The 19,888-nt window shown below is 34.8% G+C and overlaps 1 protein-coding gene across 2 annotated transcripts in view; it reads right to left on the bottom strand.

Moving 5' to 3' along the window:
- LOC145268172 (uncharacterized) overlaps positions 1 to 19,888 on the bottom strand; it is a 192,512-nt gene that overhangs the window by 83,621 nt on the left and 89,003 nt on the right. The window contains exon 1 of one of the 2 annotated variants that reach the window (XM_080123383.1): positions 8,389 to 8,608. The exons of the other annotated variant lie outside the window; for it this stretch is intronic. Within the exon in view, the coding sequence (XP_079979509.1) occupies positions 8,389 to 8,595 (207 nt within the window). The 5' untranslated portion in view covers positions 8,596 to 8,608. Of the gene's footprint in view, positions 1 to 8,388; positions 8,609 to 19,888 lie in introns of those variants that run through there. 2 annotated transcript variants of the gene reach the window in all.

Below are 19,888 nucleotides of genomic sequence, written 5' to 3'. Positions count from 1 at the left end.
AATTTATCGTCATCCGTTAAGAGTACCTTTTTTTGAAACGATTCTACTTTACATTCCTTTTTGTTACTATGTAATTTTATCTTCTTTCGCCCCCCCCTTTTTTTTTACATAGGCATCACCACATTATCAAGGCCAAGAGGCCTCTCAAGGATAAGGGTTAAAGAGTGTACTGTAGAAATTGGACAATATAGTAATCATTAGTAATGAAAATTCGGTAAATTTGATAACTTATATGGAACGGCTCATCAAGAACTTATTTACGTTAGACTTGAACACAACCATATTGTAGTCAGCCGGAAAGCAGGAAAACGGAAGACAATTCCACAGGCGTGCAGTTCCAAGAAAGAAGCTTTGTTCATGGAATCTACGTTTAGGTTTAGGCACAGATAAAGAGTGGGGGGAATTATTGATAGTGTTTACAGCTAGACGAGTGTTTCTTGTGAAAGTTTGGTGAGGGGGGACCATAGATTGAAGCTCAGTTGAACACTTTCCATGAAAATAACGATACATCAGAGACAAACTCGCAACATTTCTTCTGTGAGATAGAGGTTGCAAGGAAGAGAAAAGGACATTTCCTATGAGGCTACGGTCTATTTTGAACTCTATCAAGGCAGGCCAAGTCCTTTCTAGCAGCTCCTGCCCAGATGTGGCAACAGTATTCCATCCTTGGACGTACCTGGCTCTTATATAGATAGAGAATAGCATCAGCAGTGAGATATCTACCGGATCGATAGAAAGATCCCACCATTTTTCCAGCGGCCTTGGCAACAGATTTAATGTACGTGTTCCATTTAAGATCAGGAGTAATGGTCAAGCCAAGAAGCCTGTCAAAACTTGAGGCCTCCTGAAGACGAGAGCCATTCATTTCAATTGATGCAAGATGTGGATCAGAATGTTGATGATGTAAAGAGAGAAGCTTGGTTTTAGATGCATTAAAAGTAACCAGCCACTCCTTACCCCATTGTACTACATGCTCAAGATCAGAGGAGAGAGAATTGGAGAGAACTTGGTTTTTTACTGTCTTAGATGTGCTACCATAAATGGTAGTGTCGTCAGCATAAATGTCTACAAATGATGTAAAGATGTGATTTGGAAGATCATTAATGTAATGTTTTAGCTCCTTATTAAGTGGCTTCACATCTGGTCTGGAGCAACATGAATTTTTTTTTAAATATCCTTGATAAGAATTTCCCGGAATATAGTACAGGAAACTGAACGCTGGAGTAGCTCCTTGGCAAGCTTCTCCATCAGCATTCACTAAATGTTTGGGTATTTTCAAGTGTCACGTTACATATGGATATGTGTCCCTTGAAGTATTTCCAGTGTGAATGACTAAACCTATCACTGCTAATGTTCGATTGTTTTGCCTCTGAATTTATCATCGTCCATTAAAATTGTTCTCAAATAATTCTAACGCCCCCCCTTTTTATTATGCAACTTAACAATCTTTCTTTTATTCAGCTATTTACATAAAGTGGCTTCATGTCTTGTTTTGAGTGATTTCCATATATATATATATATATATATATATATATATATGTATGTATATATATATATATATATATATATATAGCTGAATCAGAAAAAATAATGTATCTACCAATGAAACACGTTCCAATGCTTTCTTTATCGATCTTTATAACTTATTGTTCATAATAATATTCATTTGGGAATAATAACTGCTTATACTATGTTAAAAAAAAAAGAAAGAAAAAAAAGAATGACTCGTCTCTCATAAAAATAATTTTCAGCTAAATATTCTTTAAATAAAAAAAAGCAATATTCATCTTATCGATAAAAAAAAAATGAGTTAAATATTTAAATAAATGTTAACCGTCTTCTTATTGTAAAAATGTATTTTCTTTTCCTTGCAGCCTCTTTTCCACAAAAGAAATGTTACTTGCCTGTCTCTTCTCTTCTCTATCGTTATTTGAAAGTAAGTGCTCGTCTGATCTGATTCCCTCGCCAAACTTTCACGTAAAGCACTCGTCTAACTGAAACCACTATAAATAATTTCCCCCACTCTTTATCTGTGCCTAAACCTAAATGTAGATTTCCTGAACAAAACTTTTTTGTAAGAACTGCACATCTGTGGAACACTCTTCCATTTACCTGCCTTCAAGCTGACTACAATATGGCTCAAGTAATCCAATTTACCAAATTTCCACTACTAACGACTACTATGATATTGATTACCATACACTTATTAACCCTTATTCTCGAGTGGCCTCCGTGACTTGATAAGTGGTAACTCTTTTGTAAAAGACAAATATATTCTTCAAATCAATAAAACAAATATCACTTTTGGAACTTTATTTCAAGTTGAACTCTAGTCAATAGGACTTGATGGATTTTAGAATAGGTAAAGTCGAAAATGTTTACCTTAGGAACATTAGATTGACCATTAATCACCTTAGTCAAAATACTGTACTACAATTTTATTCACTTTTACACAGTAGAACACAGAGAAAAAGAGAGAGATAGAAAGAAAGAAAAGGAGAAAGAGAGAGATAGAAAGAAAGAAAAGGAGAAAGAGAGAGATAGAAAGAAAGAAAAGGAGAGAGAGAGGGAAAGAAAGAAAAGGAGAGAGAGAGAGGGAAAGAAAGAAAAGGAGAGAGAGAGAGAGAAAGAAAGAAAAGGAGAGAGAGAGAGAGAAAGAAAGAAAAGGAGAGAGAGAGAGAGAAAGAAAAGGAGAGAGAGAGAGAGAAAGAAAAGGAGAGAGAGAGAGAGAAAGAAAAGGAGAGAGAGAGAGAGAAAGAAAAGGAGAGAGAGAGAGAGAAAGAAAAGGAGAGAGAGAGAGAAAGAAAAGGAGAGAGAGAGAGAGAAAGAAAAGGAGAGAGAGAGAGAGAAAGAAAAGGAGAGAGAGAGAGAGAAAGAAAAGGAGAGAGAGAGAGAGAAAGAAAAGGAGAGAGAGAGAGAGAAAGAAAAGGAGAGAGAGAGAGAGAAAGAAAAGGAGAGAGAGAGAGAGAAAGAAAAGGAGAGAGAGAGAGAGAAAGAAAAGGAGAGAGAGAGAGAGAAAGAAAAGGAGAGAGAGAGAGAGAAAGAAAAGGAGAGAGAGAGAGAGAAAGAAAAGGAGAGAGAAAGAAAGAAAGAAAAGGAGAGAGAAAGAAAGAAAGAAAAGGAGAGAGAAAGAAAGAAAGAAAAGGAGAGAGAAAGAAAGAAAGAAAAGAAGAGAAAGAAAGAAAGAAAAGGAGAGAGAAAGAAAGAAAGAAAAGGAGAGAGAAAGAAAGAAAGAAAAGGAGAGAGAAAGAAAGAAAGAAAAGGAGAGAGAAAGAAAGAAAGAAAAGGAGAGAGAAAGAAAGAAAGAAAAGGAGAGAGAAAGAAAGAAAGAAAAGGAGAGAGAAAGAAAGAAAGAAAAGGAGAGAGAAAGAAAGAAAGAAAAGGAGAGAGAAAGAAAGAAAGAAAAGGAGAGAGAAAGAAAGAAAGAAAAGGAGAGAGAAGGAAAGAAAGAAAAGGAGAGAGAAGGAAAGAAAGAAAAGGAGAGAGAAAGAAAGAAAGAAAAGGAGAGAGAAAGAAAGAAAGAAAAGGAGAGAGAAAGAAAGAAAGAAAAGGAGAGAGAAAGAAAGAAAGAAAAGGAGAGAGAAAGAAAGAAAGAAAAGGAGAGAGAAAGAAAGAAAGAAAAGGAGAGAGAAAGAAAGAAAGAAAAGGAGAGAGAAAGAAAGAAAAGGAGAGAGAAAGAAAGAAAGAAAAGGAGAGAGAAAGAAAGAAAGAAAAGGAGAGAGAAAGAAAGAAAGAAAAGGAGAGAGAAAGAAAGAAAGAAAAGGAGAGAGAAAGAGAGAAAGAAAAGGAGAGAGAAAGAAAGAAAGAAAAGGAGAGAGAAAGAAATAAAGAAAAGGAGAGAGAAAGAAAGAAAGAAAAGGAGAGAGAGAAAGAGAGAAAGAAAAGGAGAGAGAGAGAGAGAAAGAAAAGGAGAGAGAGAGAGAAAGAAACGGAGAGAGAGAGAGACAAAGAAAAGGAGAGAGAGAGAGAGACAAAGAAAGAAAAGGAGAGAGAGAGAGAGACAAAGAAAGAAAAGGAGAGAGAGAGAGACAAAGAAAGAAAAGGAGAGAGAGACAAAGAAAGAAAAGGAGAGAGAGAGACAAAGAAAGAAAAGGAGAGAGAGAGAGAGACAAAGAAAGAAAAGGAGAGAGAGAGACAAAAAAAGAAAAGGAGAGAGAGAGAGACAAAGAAAGAAAAGGAGAGAGAGAGACAAAGAAAGAAAAGGAGAGAGAGAGACAAAGAAAGAAAAGGAGAGAGAGAGACAAAGAAAGAAAAGGAGAGAGAGAGACAAAGAAAGAAAAGGAGAAAGAGAGAGACAAAGAAAGAAAAGGAGAAAGAGAGAGACAAAGAAAGAAAAGGAGAAAGAGAGAGACAAAGAAAGAAAAGGAGAAAGAGAGAGACAAAGAAAGAAAAGGAGAAAGAGAGAGACAAAGAAAGAAAAGGAGAAAGAGAGAGACAAAGAAAGAAAAGGAGAAAGAGAGAGACAAAGAAAGAAAAGGAGAAAGAGAGAGACAAAGAAAGAAAAGGAGAGAGGGAGAGACAAAGAAAGAAAAGGAGAGAGGGAGAGACAAAGAAAGAAAAGGAGAGAGAGAAAGACAGAAAGAAAAGGAGAGAGAGAAAGAGAGAAAGAAAAGGAGAGAGAGAGACAAAGAAAGAAAAGGAGAGAGAGAGAGACAAAGAAAGAAAAGGAGAGAGAGAGAGACAAAGAAAGAAAAGGAGAGAGAGAGACAAAGAAAGAAAAGGAGAGAGAGAGAGACAAAGAAAGAAAAGGAGAGAGAGAGAGACAAAGAAAGAAAAGGAGAGAGAGAGACAAAGAAAGAAAAGGAGAGAGAGAGAGAGACAAAGAAAGAAAAGGAGAGACAGAGAAAGAGACAAAGAAAGAAAAGGGGAGAGAGAGAGAGAGAGACAAAGAAAGAAAAGGAGAGAGAGAGAGAGACAAAGAAAGAAAAGGAGAGAGAGAGAGAGACAAAGAAAGAAAAGGAGAGAGAGAGAGAGACAAAGAAAGAAAAGGAGAGAGAGAGACAAAGAAAGAAAAGGAGAGAGAGAGAGACAAAGAAAGAAAAGGAGAGAGAGACAAAGAAAGAAAAGGAGAGAGAGAGAGACAAAGAAAGAAAAGGAGAGAGAGAGACAAAGAAAGAAAAGGAGAGAGAGAGACAAAGAAAGAAAAGGAGAGAGAGAGACAAAGAAAGAAAAGGAGAGAGAGAGACAAAGAAAGAAAAGGAGAGAGAGAGACAAAGAAAGAAAAGGAGAGAGAGAGACAAAGAAAGAAAAGGAGAGAGAGAGACAAAGAAAGAAAAGGAGAGAGAGAGACAAAGAAAGAAAAGGAGAGAGAGAGACAAAGAAAGAAAAGGAGAGAGAGAGACAAAGAAAGAAAAGGAGAGAGAGAGACAAAGAAAGAAAAGGAGAGAGAGAGACAAAGAAAGACAAGGAGAGAGAGAGACAAAGAAAGACGATGAAGAGAGAGAGACAAAGAAAGACGATGAAGAGAGAGAGACAAAGAAAGACAAGGAGAGAGAGAGACAAAGAAAGACAAGGAGAGAGAGAGACAAAGAAAGACAAGGAGAGAGAGAGACAAAGAAAGACAAGGAGAGAGAGAGACAAAGAAAGACAAGGAGAGACGGAGACAAAGAAAGACAAGGAGAGACAGAGACAAAGAAAGACAAGGAGAGACAGAGACAAAGAAAGACAAGGAGAGACAGAGACAAAGAAAGACAAGGAGAGACAGAGACAAAGAAAGACAAGGAGAGACAGAGACAAAGAAAGACAAGGAGAGACAGAGACAAAGAAAGACAAAGAGAGACAGAGACAAAGAAAGACAAGGAGAGACAGAGACAAAGAAAGACAAGGAGAGAGAGACAAAGAAAGACAAGGAGAGACAGAGACAAAGAAAGACAAGGAGAGAGAGACAAAGAAAGACAAGGAGAGAGAGAGAAAGAAAGACAAGGAGAGAGAGACAAAGAAAGACAAGGAGAGAGAGAGAAAGAAAGACAAGGAGAGAGAGAGAAAGAAAGACAAGGAGAGAGAGAGAGAGAAAGAAAGACAAGGAGAGAGAGAGAGAAAGAAAGACAAGGAGAGAGAGAAAGAAAGACAAGGAGAGAGAGAGAAAGAAAGACAAGGAGAGAGAGAGAAAGAAAGACAAGGAGAGAGAGAGAAAGAAAGAAAAGGAGAGAGAGAAAGAAAGAAAGAAAAGGAGAGAGAGAAAGAAAGAAAGAAAAGGAGAGAGAGAAAGACAGAAAGAAAAGGAGAGAGAGAAAGACAGAAAGAAAAGGAGAGAGAGAAAAAGAAAGAAAAGGAGATAGAGAGACAAAGAAAGAAAAGGAGAGAGAGGAGAAAAGGAGAGAGAGAAGGTGAAAAGGAGAGAGAGAAGGTGAAAAGGAGAGAGAGAAGGTGAAAAGGAGAGAGAGAAAGTGAAAAGGAGAGAGAGAAGAAGAAAAGGAGAGAGAGAAGAAGAAAAGGAGAGAGAGAAGAAGAAAAGGAGAGAGAGAAGAAGAAAAGGAGAGAGAGAAGAAGAAAAGGAGAGAGAGAAGAAGAAAAGGAGAGAGAGAAGAAGAAAAGGAGAGAGAGAAGAAGAAAAGGAGAGAGAGAAGAAGAAAAGGAGAGAGAGAAGAAGAAAAGGAGAGAGAGAAGAAGAAAAGGAGAGAGACAAAGAAAGACAAGAAAGAACAAAGAGAGAGAGGAGGAGGAGGAGAACAAAGAGAGAGAGAGGAGGAGAACAAAGAGAGAGAGAGGAAGAGACCAAAGAGGTGAGAGAGGAGGAGAACAAAGAGAGAGAGGAGGAGGAGAACAAAGAGAGAGAGATGGAGAGGAGGAGAAGAACAAAGAGAGAGAGGGAGAGGAGAAGGAGAACAAAGAGAGAGAGAGGAGGAGGAGAACAAAGAGAGAGGAGGAGGAGAACAAAGAGAGAGAGAGGAGGAGGAGAACAAAGAGAGAGAGAGAGGAGGAGGAGGAGAACAAAGAGAGAGAGAGAGAGGAGGAGGAAGAGGAGAGAGAGAGAATGAACGAAAGAGAGAGAGAATGAACGAAAGAGAGAGTGAGAGAGAGAATGAACGAAAGAGAGAGTGAGAGAGAATGAACGAAAGAGAGAGTGAGAGAATGAACGAAAGAGAGAATGAACGAAAGAGAGAAAGAGAGAGAATGAACGAAAGAGAGAAAGAGAGAGAAAGAGAGAGAATGAACGAAAGAGAGAAAGAGAGAGAATGAACGAAAGAGAGAGAATGAACGAAAGAGAGAAAGAGAGAAAATGAACGAAAGAGAGAAAGAGAGAAAATGAACGAAAGAGAGAAAGAGAGAAAATGAACGAAAGAGAGAAAGAGAGAAAATGAACGAAAGAGAGAAAAGGGGGAAAATGAACGAAAGAGAGAAAGAGAGAAAATGAACGAAAGAGAGAAAGAGAGAATGAACGAAAGAGAGAAAGAGAGAGAATGAACGAAAGAGAGAGAATGAACGAAAGAGAGAGAATGAACGAAAGAGAGAGAGAACGAAAGAGAGAGAGAACGAAAGAGAGAGAGAACGAAAGAGAGAGAGAGAACGAAAGAGAGAGAGAGAACGAAAGAGAGAGAGAGAACGAAAGAGAGAGAGAGAACGAAAGAGAGAGAGAGAACAAAAGAGAGAGAGAGAACGAAAGAGAGAGAGAGAACGAAAGAGAGAGAGAGAGAGAACGAAAGAGAGAGAGAGAACGAAAGAGAGAGAGAGAACGAAAGAGAGAGAGAGAACGAAAGAGAGAGAGAGAACGAAAGAGAGAGAGAACGAAAGAGAGAGAGAGAACGAAAGAGAGAGAAAACGAAAGAGGGAGAGAGAACGAGAGAGAGAACGAAAGAGAGAGAACGAAAGAGAGAGAGAGAGGACGAAAGAGAGAGAACGAAAGAGAGAGAGAGAGAACGAAAGAGAGAGAGAGAGAACGAAAGAGAGAGGGAATGAAAGAGTGAGAGAATGAAAGAGAGAGAATGAAAGAGAGTGAGAGAGAATGAAAAAGAGTGAGAGAGAACGAAAGAGAGTGAGAGAGAACGAAAGAGTGTGAGAGAGAACGAAAGAGAGTGAGAGAGAACGAAAGAGAGGGGACGAAAGAAAAAGAGGGGACGAAAGAGAGGTTTTAAGAAGAAACATCTTCCTATTTACAATGCCTCCCCACGGGACAGAGTTAGACAGCAGGGTCGTTTTTTAACGTGGAGAAAAGGAACAAAAATAAAAATATTCTCAGTCGTGAAGGATTCATCCTCCACTGACAGAACAAGAAATTGAAGTGCAGCCTCACATACGGTGTATGTTACCTTACTTTTTACAAACCGTTTTTGTTTTTCATGCCTCCGGCCAATGCCATTTCTCCCTGCTAAACACGCATTATAATTGAATACTCTTCATCTCATTCACAGTAACAGCTTAATGTGCCTGGAGAAGCTGTTTACTACTCGCCTGACATACTCCATTTCTTTCGAGTTTTTGTTCTTTCTGTTTCGCTGTCTCTTGCTGCCGTCGGTTAGCATGACATTTTCTACCGCCCGAGGTCTTTCGTTGCTGAGAATTTTCATGCTGTCTTCGACGTACTTTGCAAATCCTAGAAGTCTCAACAAGGTGTTGTCGTTCTATAAGAGTTTCAAGCCTTCTATCTTGAGTTGGCATTTTCAATTCAAGACTGTAAAAATTTTAAATATGAAAATTCATAAAAGGAATGCGACGGCGATATATCTCTATCTTTAATTACATTGGCATTTAATAAGGCTGGTTGCAATACGAGAAAACAACAGAACGGTGACGGAAAGATTAACAGAAACAAATACTTTGAGACAATATATGCAATATTTTTCTTCAAAAATATTGCATATATTTATTTTTTTAGTAAATACAGTTGATAAAATCCGAGATGGGAAATATTAGATAGTTTGAGAGATTCACTCTTTGGTATTTCCTGACGAATTCACGCAGGTGTTGGGCGCTTTACCTGGATTTACGATCGATGTCGCCAACCTAAAGTTCCCCTAGAAATCTTAAAAGAAACGCAATGTTGTATAATATATAATAATATTTATATGTAGTCTATAAATTTTGCTGGTTAGCATATAAAGTGAAAACTAAAGTTTATATGGAACATGTTTATATATATATATATATATATATATATACTGTTACGACGTATCCCAGTCCTACTGGGGACGGTAGAGATGGATGACGTAACGAAATATATATATAAAAAAAAAATAAAGTTTCCCAGGTTCCTTGATAATACGTTGTTAAGGGAATGGGACAACCATCCCGAAGACAACAATAAAATGAAATGTACTGGACAACGAAATCACATAAGAAATAATGAGGACAAATATCATCGAAAAATTAACAAACTTTTATTTATATAAAAAAATAAAATAAAATTCAATTCAAGAAAAGAAAATTAAATATGCCTAACTAAATGAAACGATTTAATGATTCAAATTCTACCGAGAGAAAAATATATTAACAGTCAATGTTCACATAAAACAAAAAAATCGTCTGCTCAATTAGATACAGGTTCTAGGGTGCGAGAGAGAGATGTTGGAGAAATTAAAGTTTTTATTGAAAAACCCACTTAATGTCCTTTGAAATGCGACCTTTCTTTCGTCTCCTTTTTTTTTTTAAATATATATTTCTTTCATGTAAATTGTTTATGTTTGATTACGCGCGCGCAGGTTAATTTTCATATTTTTGTCCTTCGGATGATTTATGTTTCATTACGCACGTGCATGTTATTACTCCAAGTATTTGTTTTCCGAAACTCATCGAAGTCCTTGATTTATAGTAGAAGTTTCACTGATCTATGATTCCTTCCTTCACTGGGTTCATTCTTTTATTCAGTCAATACTTTCACTTTGACCGCTGATCATCGATTGACGTCGTTGATATTTTACCTCCGCGACGACGTGGTAGCGGCTTCGCCAACCCGACCTTCACTGACTTACGTCTTATCGCTTTGAAGCGCGAGGCTCCACTGCCTGCTGACAACTTTTTTCAAGCCCCTCTCTATATACGGTTTATTTCTCTCTATCATTCTTTTCTCTTTCCTTTTCCACTCTTCGTTCACAGTATCTCTGTCTCTCCCTTCCCCTCCTGTTGGCAGGTCTCCTCCTCCCTTTTTTTCTTGTTTTGTTTACAACATGTGATCGAGCAGACGTGAATTGAATCCTTTTTGGCGCGAAAAATGATACAGTGAATAAAATATACTGAAAATATATCTCCTCTCGGCTAAAAATCAATAAAATAATTTATTATATATTTTAATAAATGTATCACAATATATATATATATATATGAGAGAGAGAGAAAGAGCACAAAGTTTGCTTTTATATATGCTAGTCCGCCTTATGAGGTCTGTAGTTACTAAAAACTAGCTGAACGAAACATGCTCATGACTGTGTAGTAATACATTCCTGCTTATGTAAAAAGAAATATAAATATGTTTGTGTGTGTGTGTATATATATATATTAGGGATGTACCGATTAACAAATTGGCTGATTACTGATTAATCAGCCTTTAATAATCGGCCGATAAGTAGTTTTTTTAATGCCGATTAATGAGCAAATTTTGTTATAAATGATAATTCAATTATATTGTAAACTAGCGAGGGGTATCCGGCGTTGCCCGAGTATTTGAAGGTGTGTGTGTTAAAAAGAGTTGTAAAAGAGAAAAAAAGTTATGGTCTGAAGGTCGGATTGAACCCTGAAGCCTTGCTGCGAATGTGGAAACGAAAGGGGGAAAAAGACAGTCACCTAACAATCTGTGTTACGAGGGAGAGAAACTGATAAGGGCGTTACATGAAGGTTTATGAAGCGAAATGAACAGGTGCGAGGAAGTTTGACCTATTTTTGCGCTGCAAGCCAAATCATTCGTGGACTAACACAAAAAGAAGCGAACATACACACACACACACACACATTTTCGCTTTTATATTTATAGACCCCCCCCCCTGCTTTAGCTAATATATGACGGAAGTAAATTTTCTGTAAATGCAAATAGCGGACTTTATTTTGTAAACGAAATAAACCCGTGATGATTTATGTTGAATTTGTTTTGTTAGTGTCCAATTTGGCGAAGAAATGAAACTTTATCCCCCCCCCCCGCAAGCAAAAGGCCCCAAATATGTATGTTATTTTTTTATCTGTCTGTTTTATGCGCGTAAAATTAAAAGAATTAATGGCAAAAACTGGGGGAAAAAATGTAAGTAAGGGTGTTAAAAAATCATTTGTAGGTGTTTAGGACCCAAGAAAAAATGATAAAAGAAAAAATGAACGTAGTCTTGCATATTTTGACCCAAATTCTTGTGAATTCCCATCAAGCATTGATCAGGCGAGACCGGCAATCATCAGTGTCAGCCGCAGACTACCGAAAAAAAACAAAAACAAACAAAACGAAGTGGAAAGAATACAACTCGAAAAAAATTTTAAAAAATGAAAAAAAAAGAAAACTCCCAGAAAACTTACCGTGTAAAATGCAAATATGTTTATTTTATTTTATTTTTTATTGTTGGTTTGTTTTCTGCAATAAAATCAAAGAAACAAAACAAACAGGAAAAAATACAAATAGAAAAAAAAAGAATTAAATAAAACCAGAAAACTGACCGTGTATAATGAAAATATGTTTATTAGATTTTAATCATGTTTTTTTATTGTAGTATATTTTACCGTATAATTGTTAGGTGTAAGTACAACGGTTTATTATGTGTTTTGTTTCCTTTTTGTATTATTTTCTTTGTTGTCACTTGTTACCAATTGGAATGTCGTCTGATTCCATATCGATAGCGTAATAGTAATTGGGCTAATGAAACTCCCAGAAATTCAATGTATAGAAATAAGTAATGAATAAGTAACTAATCGGAAAATAAGAAGGCTGGTCTCCCCTCTAGTATCATGTAAAAAATAACTGCAAACATAACAGACGGAAAAATACAGTAAATAAAATATATAAATCGAGTAATCATATCAACATTTGAAGAATGCTCGCGGCTAACTGTTATAGTTTGTTGTAAAACCTGGAATCCAAGGTTAGTTCATTTCGTTGAAGTAACCCTTCGACTCGCAGCCCCCCCCCCAAAAAGGAAGAAAAAAATGAAAAGGGGGGGAGAAGAAATAAAAGAAATGGCATAAGTAACTCATAGAATAGATGAAATCGAAAGTTGTGTTTCACCCGACGGTAAAATGCCAATCGATTTTTTGTAGGCAACTAAGAACTCAAACCGGTGTTTCCTCATAAATTCCCCTGTGGACGTATCTGCAACAGTGTTAAGTGGTTGCGGGGGGAGTATGAATGCAATAGAGAGAAAAGAGTTTACCACTTTCATTGATTGTTACAGATTTTGGGCATGAATTCTCAGCAGAAAAAATATAAGGATCTAAGATTATCGAGGAAGTGGATAGGTAATAGGCCTATAAAACACCAGAGATATTGTGCTGCAGTTCGTGCATATTACATTCGCTTGAAATGTCTTGATTTTTAATCCTATTAAGGTCAAACTCAGGGGAAAAATGAGTTCATTTATTTATATAGAGAAGAGAAGACAAAGACAAATAAACTTCCTCTTTTGATTGTAAGAGAAAATTTATCACAGACATGCATCGTCTAAACTATATCATCAAATAACAGGCATGTCGCTGTTAACACGTAGACTTTCACTACACTGAATGATGCACTGTGACTTTTACAACTGAACTGAATTTGAGGAAAATAGATGTAAACATGGAAAATTTCCCTCCTTTCTCTTTCTATCGAATTAACATTTTTTTTACTTTAAATCATTTGTTAAAGAAAATTATTGCTTCATCTTTCAGTTTTCTTGTTGAGGAATTGTACAGTAAATTGCGACGATGTGTGAATTAAAATAAAGCATTCTTCATCAGTCATACTCTTGTTCCTCATTTTTGGACTCTTGCTACCATAACATGATTATTTTTATTTTCCTGGTTTAGATAATATTTTATTGAAATAAATTACTAATTAGATATCAGACATATGGAATTTCAGTATGTTAAAAATTAACTAAATATTGAAAAACCTTCAACCATTATGGCAACCAGTTTCTGCTGAAAGTATTTTGATGTAAATCCCAAGAATAAGAATACACCTGCTTGCAAGTTATATCAAACCACCACATCAAAGGATGGCAAATCAGCAAAAACTTTTACAATGACTAATACAGGGTGACCCCAAAAAAAACGGGCCCCAACTCTAATTAGGCCGTTTCTTAGTGGTTTATCCGAATGAAATGAAACTTTGGTCATAACTAGTTTATTATATTCAAAACATCACATCAAAACACTAGGGTCTTTGGCCTTTTTTCTCCGTTCTACAAAAGTTGCAAATAAGAAAAGGAAGCACAATGAATATTCGGGGACAAGCATTCTAAGAACAAGTGACAACAACTATGAGCCTCCAGCAAAACAGCAAACTACTACAGAATTAATAGTGGCCCAAAAAAGAAAGTTTGACATTAGTGTCCATAAGTCATAAGAGATCCATTATCTGATAAGAGAAATGTAACATCTGACATTGGATTTAATAGGCTTATTGCAAAATTTGTAGTGAGTGACTTTTTTCTTAATTTTTACATTAAAAAAGTAATTCACTACAAATGCTGTAATTTGAACAAAATAATATTCAATATATTTACAAAAGTAAAGCAAAAATTCATCTGTCTCTTGCTGAAATTAGTAGCATTTCATGAACTGCAAATATTTGGACACTTACAGCAGATAATTCTCCCTTTTTGAGTTTGACAGGTCATGGGCTTTCAAATGACTTTGAACTAGGCAGAGCTGTGCTTAGAGCTGTTCCATTCTCTGGTGCACACAGGTGCAATAATAAGTGAAGAATTGCACAATGTTATCTTCAATAAAGTTTTCTTAGTCTTGCAGGATTCTGCAACAAATATGGTTGCTGGTGTCAGGGAACGTGGTTTAAAATAACTATCATACGTTGTAACTCAGGCTGTAAAGACAACCATTACATCTAACAGAAATACTCACTTTAATCGCTTTCTATATCGCTTTCTGAAATACAGGATCAGCTTAATTTTGAAAAAAAAAAACCCCAAAAACGAATTCATTCAAGATGTGAACACATGGTGGAATTCAACAAATTATATGCTGAAAAATCAATTAAGAACAACGAAAAGCTCTTGTAATGTGTGCTGTTGATAAGATTTCTACCTTAACTTACCAATGGGGACTTGTTCGCAAAATATTCAGTTCCTGAGTCCATTTGAATAGGCTCTTTTATTATATGTTTAGATAAATATATTTATATGAAAAATTATTCAATATTCAAGGTTTTGTCTTTGTTTCAAAACTTTCTCAGGATGAGAGGTTTGAAGAAACAACAGAACCACAGTCATGAAATAAAGATGAAACGTTAATGAATATATAAACAATTTTATTTGTCCTCTTTTTCAATATGTTGGAATATTATTTCCATGATTATCAACATCATATATATGTTATATTATATATACATAATGTAGTGTCATCTATATTCTGCTTGACATTGCTTTGTGAATGTCTCTCCATTGCCATTATTTGGAGAAACGCTTTGAACCTGCTTTTGGTCTGCTAAGCCAGCACAACATTTGATGAAACTTCCTTATACTTGCATATTGGTTTTGAAAAAGGACATTTTATTAATTATTATTTGAATCCCACTAATCAATTGAGAAAAATTAAACATTATTAGACGCCAATTTTAATATATTTTTAATTGTATTGTATGCGAGATCTACAGCTGATGTACTGATTGTAATTTCACAGAGAATCAGTGAATCTATTGATCGAGGTTTCCTCTCAAGAGTAATAGCTTTAGAGATATCACAGGCATTTGATAAAGTTTGGCATAAATGTCTACCTCACAAGATTTCCTGGTATGGAATATTGTGAAATGTCTATGTGAAATATTTACAGGTTCGAAACTTAAAGTATCATTGCTGGCGTGCCTCAAGGATCTATCCTGGACCAAACTTTCTTCCTTATCTCAATCAATAATCTCCCAAATTACATTCTAAGCTCATTTATTGACATATACACAGACAATACTACCATCAAAGACCTATAACGATAAAGATATCTTCGAGTCTCTCACCTCTGACCTTGTGTATATGGTGCAATGGGGCAAAAGGTGGTTGGTTAATTTTAACGTATCCAAAACCAAGCCTCTATCTTTTCACAATAGATGCTTTGATTCCCACTTGGCCATAATTGATACTAATAGCTCTCATCTCAAAGAAGCTTCCTGCTTTGACAAGTTTGTGAATCTGACCCTTACTCCTTACCTGAAATGGAAGTCTTACATCAAATTTGTTGCCAAGATTGCTGGAAAAATGCTTGCATCCTTCTACTGCTCCAGAAGGTATCTTACTCCCGATGAAATCTTTACTTTGTATAAGAGTCAGATATATCATAAAATGGAGTACTACTGCCACATCTGGGGAAGGAGCTGCTTGGAGTACTCTATCCTGCCTTGACAAAATCTAAAATTGGCTTCGAAATCTAGTAGGTGATGCAATTTTTCTCCTCCATGCAACCTCTTTCCCACGGAAGAGATGTTGTGATCTTGTTACTGGTATATCATTATTTTCATGGTAAGTAGTCATCTGACCTCCAATCTCTGCCCCGCCAAACTATCACAAAAAAAAAAAAAAAAAAAAAACTCATTTAACTACAACCACTATCAACAATTTCCCCCACTTACTATCTGTGTCTAAACCTAAATGCAAATTCCATGAACAAAGTTTCTTTCCTAAACTGTCCACCTGTGGAATTCTGTTCTGCTGACCTGCTTTCCAGCTGACTACAATATGATTGTCTTCAAATCCAATGTAAACAAGTTGTCTCCTTAAATAATCATTTCCACCACTAACAATTACTACACTGTTGTCCAGGCTAACACTGTATACCGATTAACCCCCATCCTCGAGTGACTTTCGGTGACTTTTAAAAACAAAAAGGAAAAGTCCTTGTGAAATCAATTACACATAAAAATAATATCTGTGCCTAAATCTAAACGCAAATTTCATGAACAAACCTCCTTTCTACAACTGTCCGCCTGTGAAACTGTTTTGCTGGCTTGCTTTCCAGCTGATTACAATATGGTTGTCTTCAAGTCCAATTTAAATAAGTTCTTGTTAAGCTGTTTCCTTGTAAAAAAAAAAAAAGAAAAAAAAAAGATTTCTTTCAATTTTACTTTACTTAAAAAATATTTAAAATGAGTCTTAAAAATAAATAAATAAATGAGTATGTATGATGTCAAAGGATCTTCCTGATGTAGTCAACCATTTTTTTAAATGGTTGATGTGTTGTTACTTGAAATCATTTCTTTGTGACGTCATAAAGGATTTTCAAGTGTTTTCAACCTGTTTTATTGAATGACATGAAACAAAAATTGAAGAAAACCTACATTTTTAATCGTGTCTTCTTCATAATGTATTTCTTCCACATCAGATGTGGGCAGCACGTTGGTTAAGGTGCCATGAAACTATCGATGTGCAATTGTTTGGGACAATCTTTGGGTCCTTCCAAGTCGTTTTCATGCCGCTTTTTCCTAACTCAATTGAAATATGTATAACTCCAGAGTTTTATTCAATATGTTTATACTACGAAAGGCGGTTACAACAGAGAGCTGACTCCAGTCTGGACATCTTCAACCCCCGATAGCATGGTGTCAAAACTGTTACAGGCTCATAATTGTTTTTTTCAAGTGAAAAAAATTACCATCTTTTAATGGCGTTATATATATATATATATATATATATATATATAAGATTGATCTAGTTTGCTAGAAACATTGTGTGTAAACTATTTTTTTATTATACCTACATGCTTTTGCAATCATCAATGCAGAAAGTGATAATTACTGCTGGTCAAGGGATTCGAACCCAGTCAACAAAGTCACCTTTGCCTCCATGTGTATATGCACCTTCTTATATATAAAATAATCTCCATTTCATAAAACTATTACATCACCATTACTACATATACGCTACTTGCATTAATCAGACGGTTCATAATTAGTACAATTCCTCAAACTATTACAAAACCATTTATCTACAAAATGTCATAACTAATAAACCGATTTATTTTGACACTAAGAATCATCCATACACAGACAGCTGATTTGCTTTTCAACATCAATGAAAAACCGATTTATCGAACATCTTGCATTTGGGAAATTTAAGGCCAATTGACGACCACAGCAGACACATTTCCTTTCAATTGAGTATTTAAACTATTTCAAACTTCTGTAAAACTTATTACCATTATTCCAAGTAATTTATTAACAATGGAACAATGCCAATCTTCCAATTTCTTAAGCAGGTGGTGATAAAATAAGTAGTCATATATCTGTTCCTAATTTGTACATTAACAACACAGAGTCAACGTCATATCGATTTTCAGGGAGACGTAATGTTGTTCTCGATTAAATGAGAATTGACGAATATTCCACACTTTTAATGTCATCGAAATTTGTGAAATCGACTAATTTCAATTAAATTGATTGATTACCTACTCTAGTCTGGGATCAACTGCAGTGCACCGGAAAGACGCTTCACATGCCTTCATGCAGTGACTTAGTGCACAATACATTGTAGTCTACATTGCACTGTAGAGAATCTACTGTTGATTTTATAAATTTTTTAAATATAATTTCTTGAATTAAAGTTTAAAATGTGAAAGTCAAGTATCAAAATTCAATTTTGCTCCAAACAGAAACATTTATTTCAAACGTGCCCCTGTCTTGTCAAAGAACTTACTGTTGATTTTATATGCCGGCCCCTTCTATTTATATGGTGATATAACTTCTCAAATGCACTTGCGATGTGCTATTAGGCTGTACTTTAGTCAAAATTGGACTCCTCCCCCTCCCCCCGATTCGAGGGCATTCTAATACAAAATCTATCTACAAAACATTTCTAGACATAAAAAGCATTTGTGTGAAATTAAAAAAAAATAATAAATAATTGCACCAGCCGTTTCAGAGTCCATAGGAAACGAACACACGCAGGCAAAGTACCTTTTATATACAAGTAAAGTTTAATTTTTTCTTCTTTTCTGTTAGTTTTTGCTTTTCTTCAACTTATTTATAACCATTTCTCACTAAATTGCAGTTTCCATTGTGACAATATACTTAATCTTTTATCTCATCATTCAATCATGGAGAAATAGTTCTAGACCGCAGCATTTTTTTGACAATGCAAATAACTTTTCTTTCTATTCCTTCATAAATTCTACAAATAATTTTACAATTACAGGTTGTATCGGTTATGACAATACAATTAATTCTTACTCTCATCGCTCATTTATGGAGAAACCCTTACGCACTACCAAACAACATTGAAAGGCGCCCATAAAAGGCAGAATCCCCCCTCTTTTATTTTTTTATTTTATCTTATATCACATTAGGACAGTACCTGCTTTTTTATTATAGTAATTTGTAAACAGACTGATTAAACATTACAATGTTATAAAGTAGATAAAAAAAACCTGGTTCTACACTAATTAAATTAAAATATTTTTGTTGCATTTCAGTCACATACGATTTCTGAAAATATAATCATTTATTAGTTCAGCATGTGTAATATTACGCTTGCAACGTATTGGGAATTACAAAATTTATTATAATAAATAATAAATTTCTTTGGGACATGCGCATACAAATTGATAATGTCCTTGAACATACCAAACCTATTTTTTCTAAACAAAAACAAGAGAACTTGCTCAATCATTGACATAGCAAATTGACATAACAAAACATGACATAATAATAATAGACAAAAACTATAAATAATAATAATAATAGACAAAAACTATAAACAATAAGACAAAAACTCGAAAAATAATACTAGAAAAAAAACTATAAATAATAATAATAATAGACAAAAACTATAAATAATAATAATAATAGACAAAAACTATAAATAATAATAATAATAGACAAAAACTATAAACAATAAGACAAAAACTCGAAAAATAATACTAGAAAAAAAAACTATAAATAATAATAATAATAGACAAAAACTATAAATAATAATAATAATAGACAAAAACTATAAATAATAATAATAATAGACAAAAACTATAAACAATAAGACAAAAACTCGAAAAATAATACTAGAAAAAAAAACTATAAATAATAATAATAATAGACAAAAACTATAAATAATAATAATTATGGACAAAAACTATAAATAATAATAATTATGGACAAAAACTATAATAATAATTATGGACAAAAACCATCAATAATAATAATTATGGACAAAAACCATAAATAATAACAGACAAAAACCATAAATAATAGACAAAAGCTATAAATAATAATAATAATAATAATAATAAACAAAAGCTATGAATAATAATAATAAATAAAAACTATAAATAAGAAACAAGGCTTATCTTAATCTCCATATATAATATTTTGATTGCAGAAATTCCCCTCTGGACGAGAGTACCGTAGGTTTGCAACAACAGATGCAACTTACAAATTCAATACATCTACTCTTACAGCCACTATCTTATGTAGCTTCTAACCACCATTTCTGCCAAATTCACTCATGATAATAAAATGCAACATCATCACAATCAAAGGAAGAAGTTCCTATTTTTCTCTCTCAATATTTAGTGCTCCCACTGCTACCAGTTGAAACTGGGTCAAATTCTATATTTTCCTATGACATTGTGCTTGTGCCATTAACTGCTTATCACATACATACACATAATCTTTTCATTCCCTCCCCCGATTCAAAAATAATAAATTCTCTCTTCTCAAATTCCACCCATTTTGATTAGCTGATACCTGACTATTCGCATATTCTGGAATCCACTTTTACAATAAATAATCGAATGCTTCAGAAATTATACAATATGGCATCGCTCTCTACAGAAGAAAATTGTGAAAAAAAAAAAA

This window comes from Euprymna scolopes, chromosome 43, assembly GCF_053919585.1.
Source record: "Euprymna scolopes isolate OS-2025 chromosome 43, ASM5391958v1, whole genome shotgun sequence".
Lineage (NCBI taxonomy): Eukaryota > Metazoa > Mollusca > Cephalopoda > Sepiida > Sepiolidae > Euprymna > Euprymna scolopes.
The sequence above is the reverse complement of the archived record's forward strand: the minus strand, read 5'-3'. Positions and strand labels throughout refer to the sequence as shown.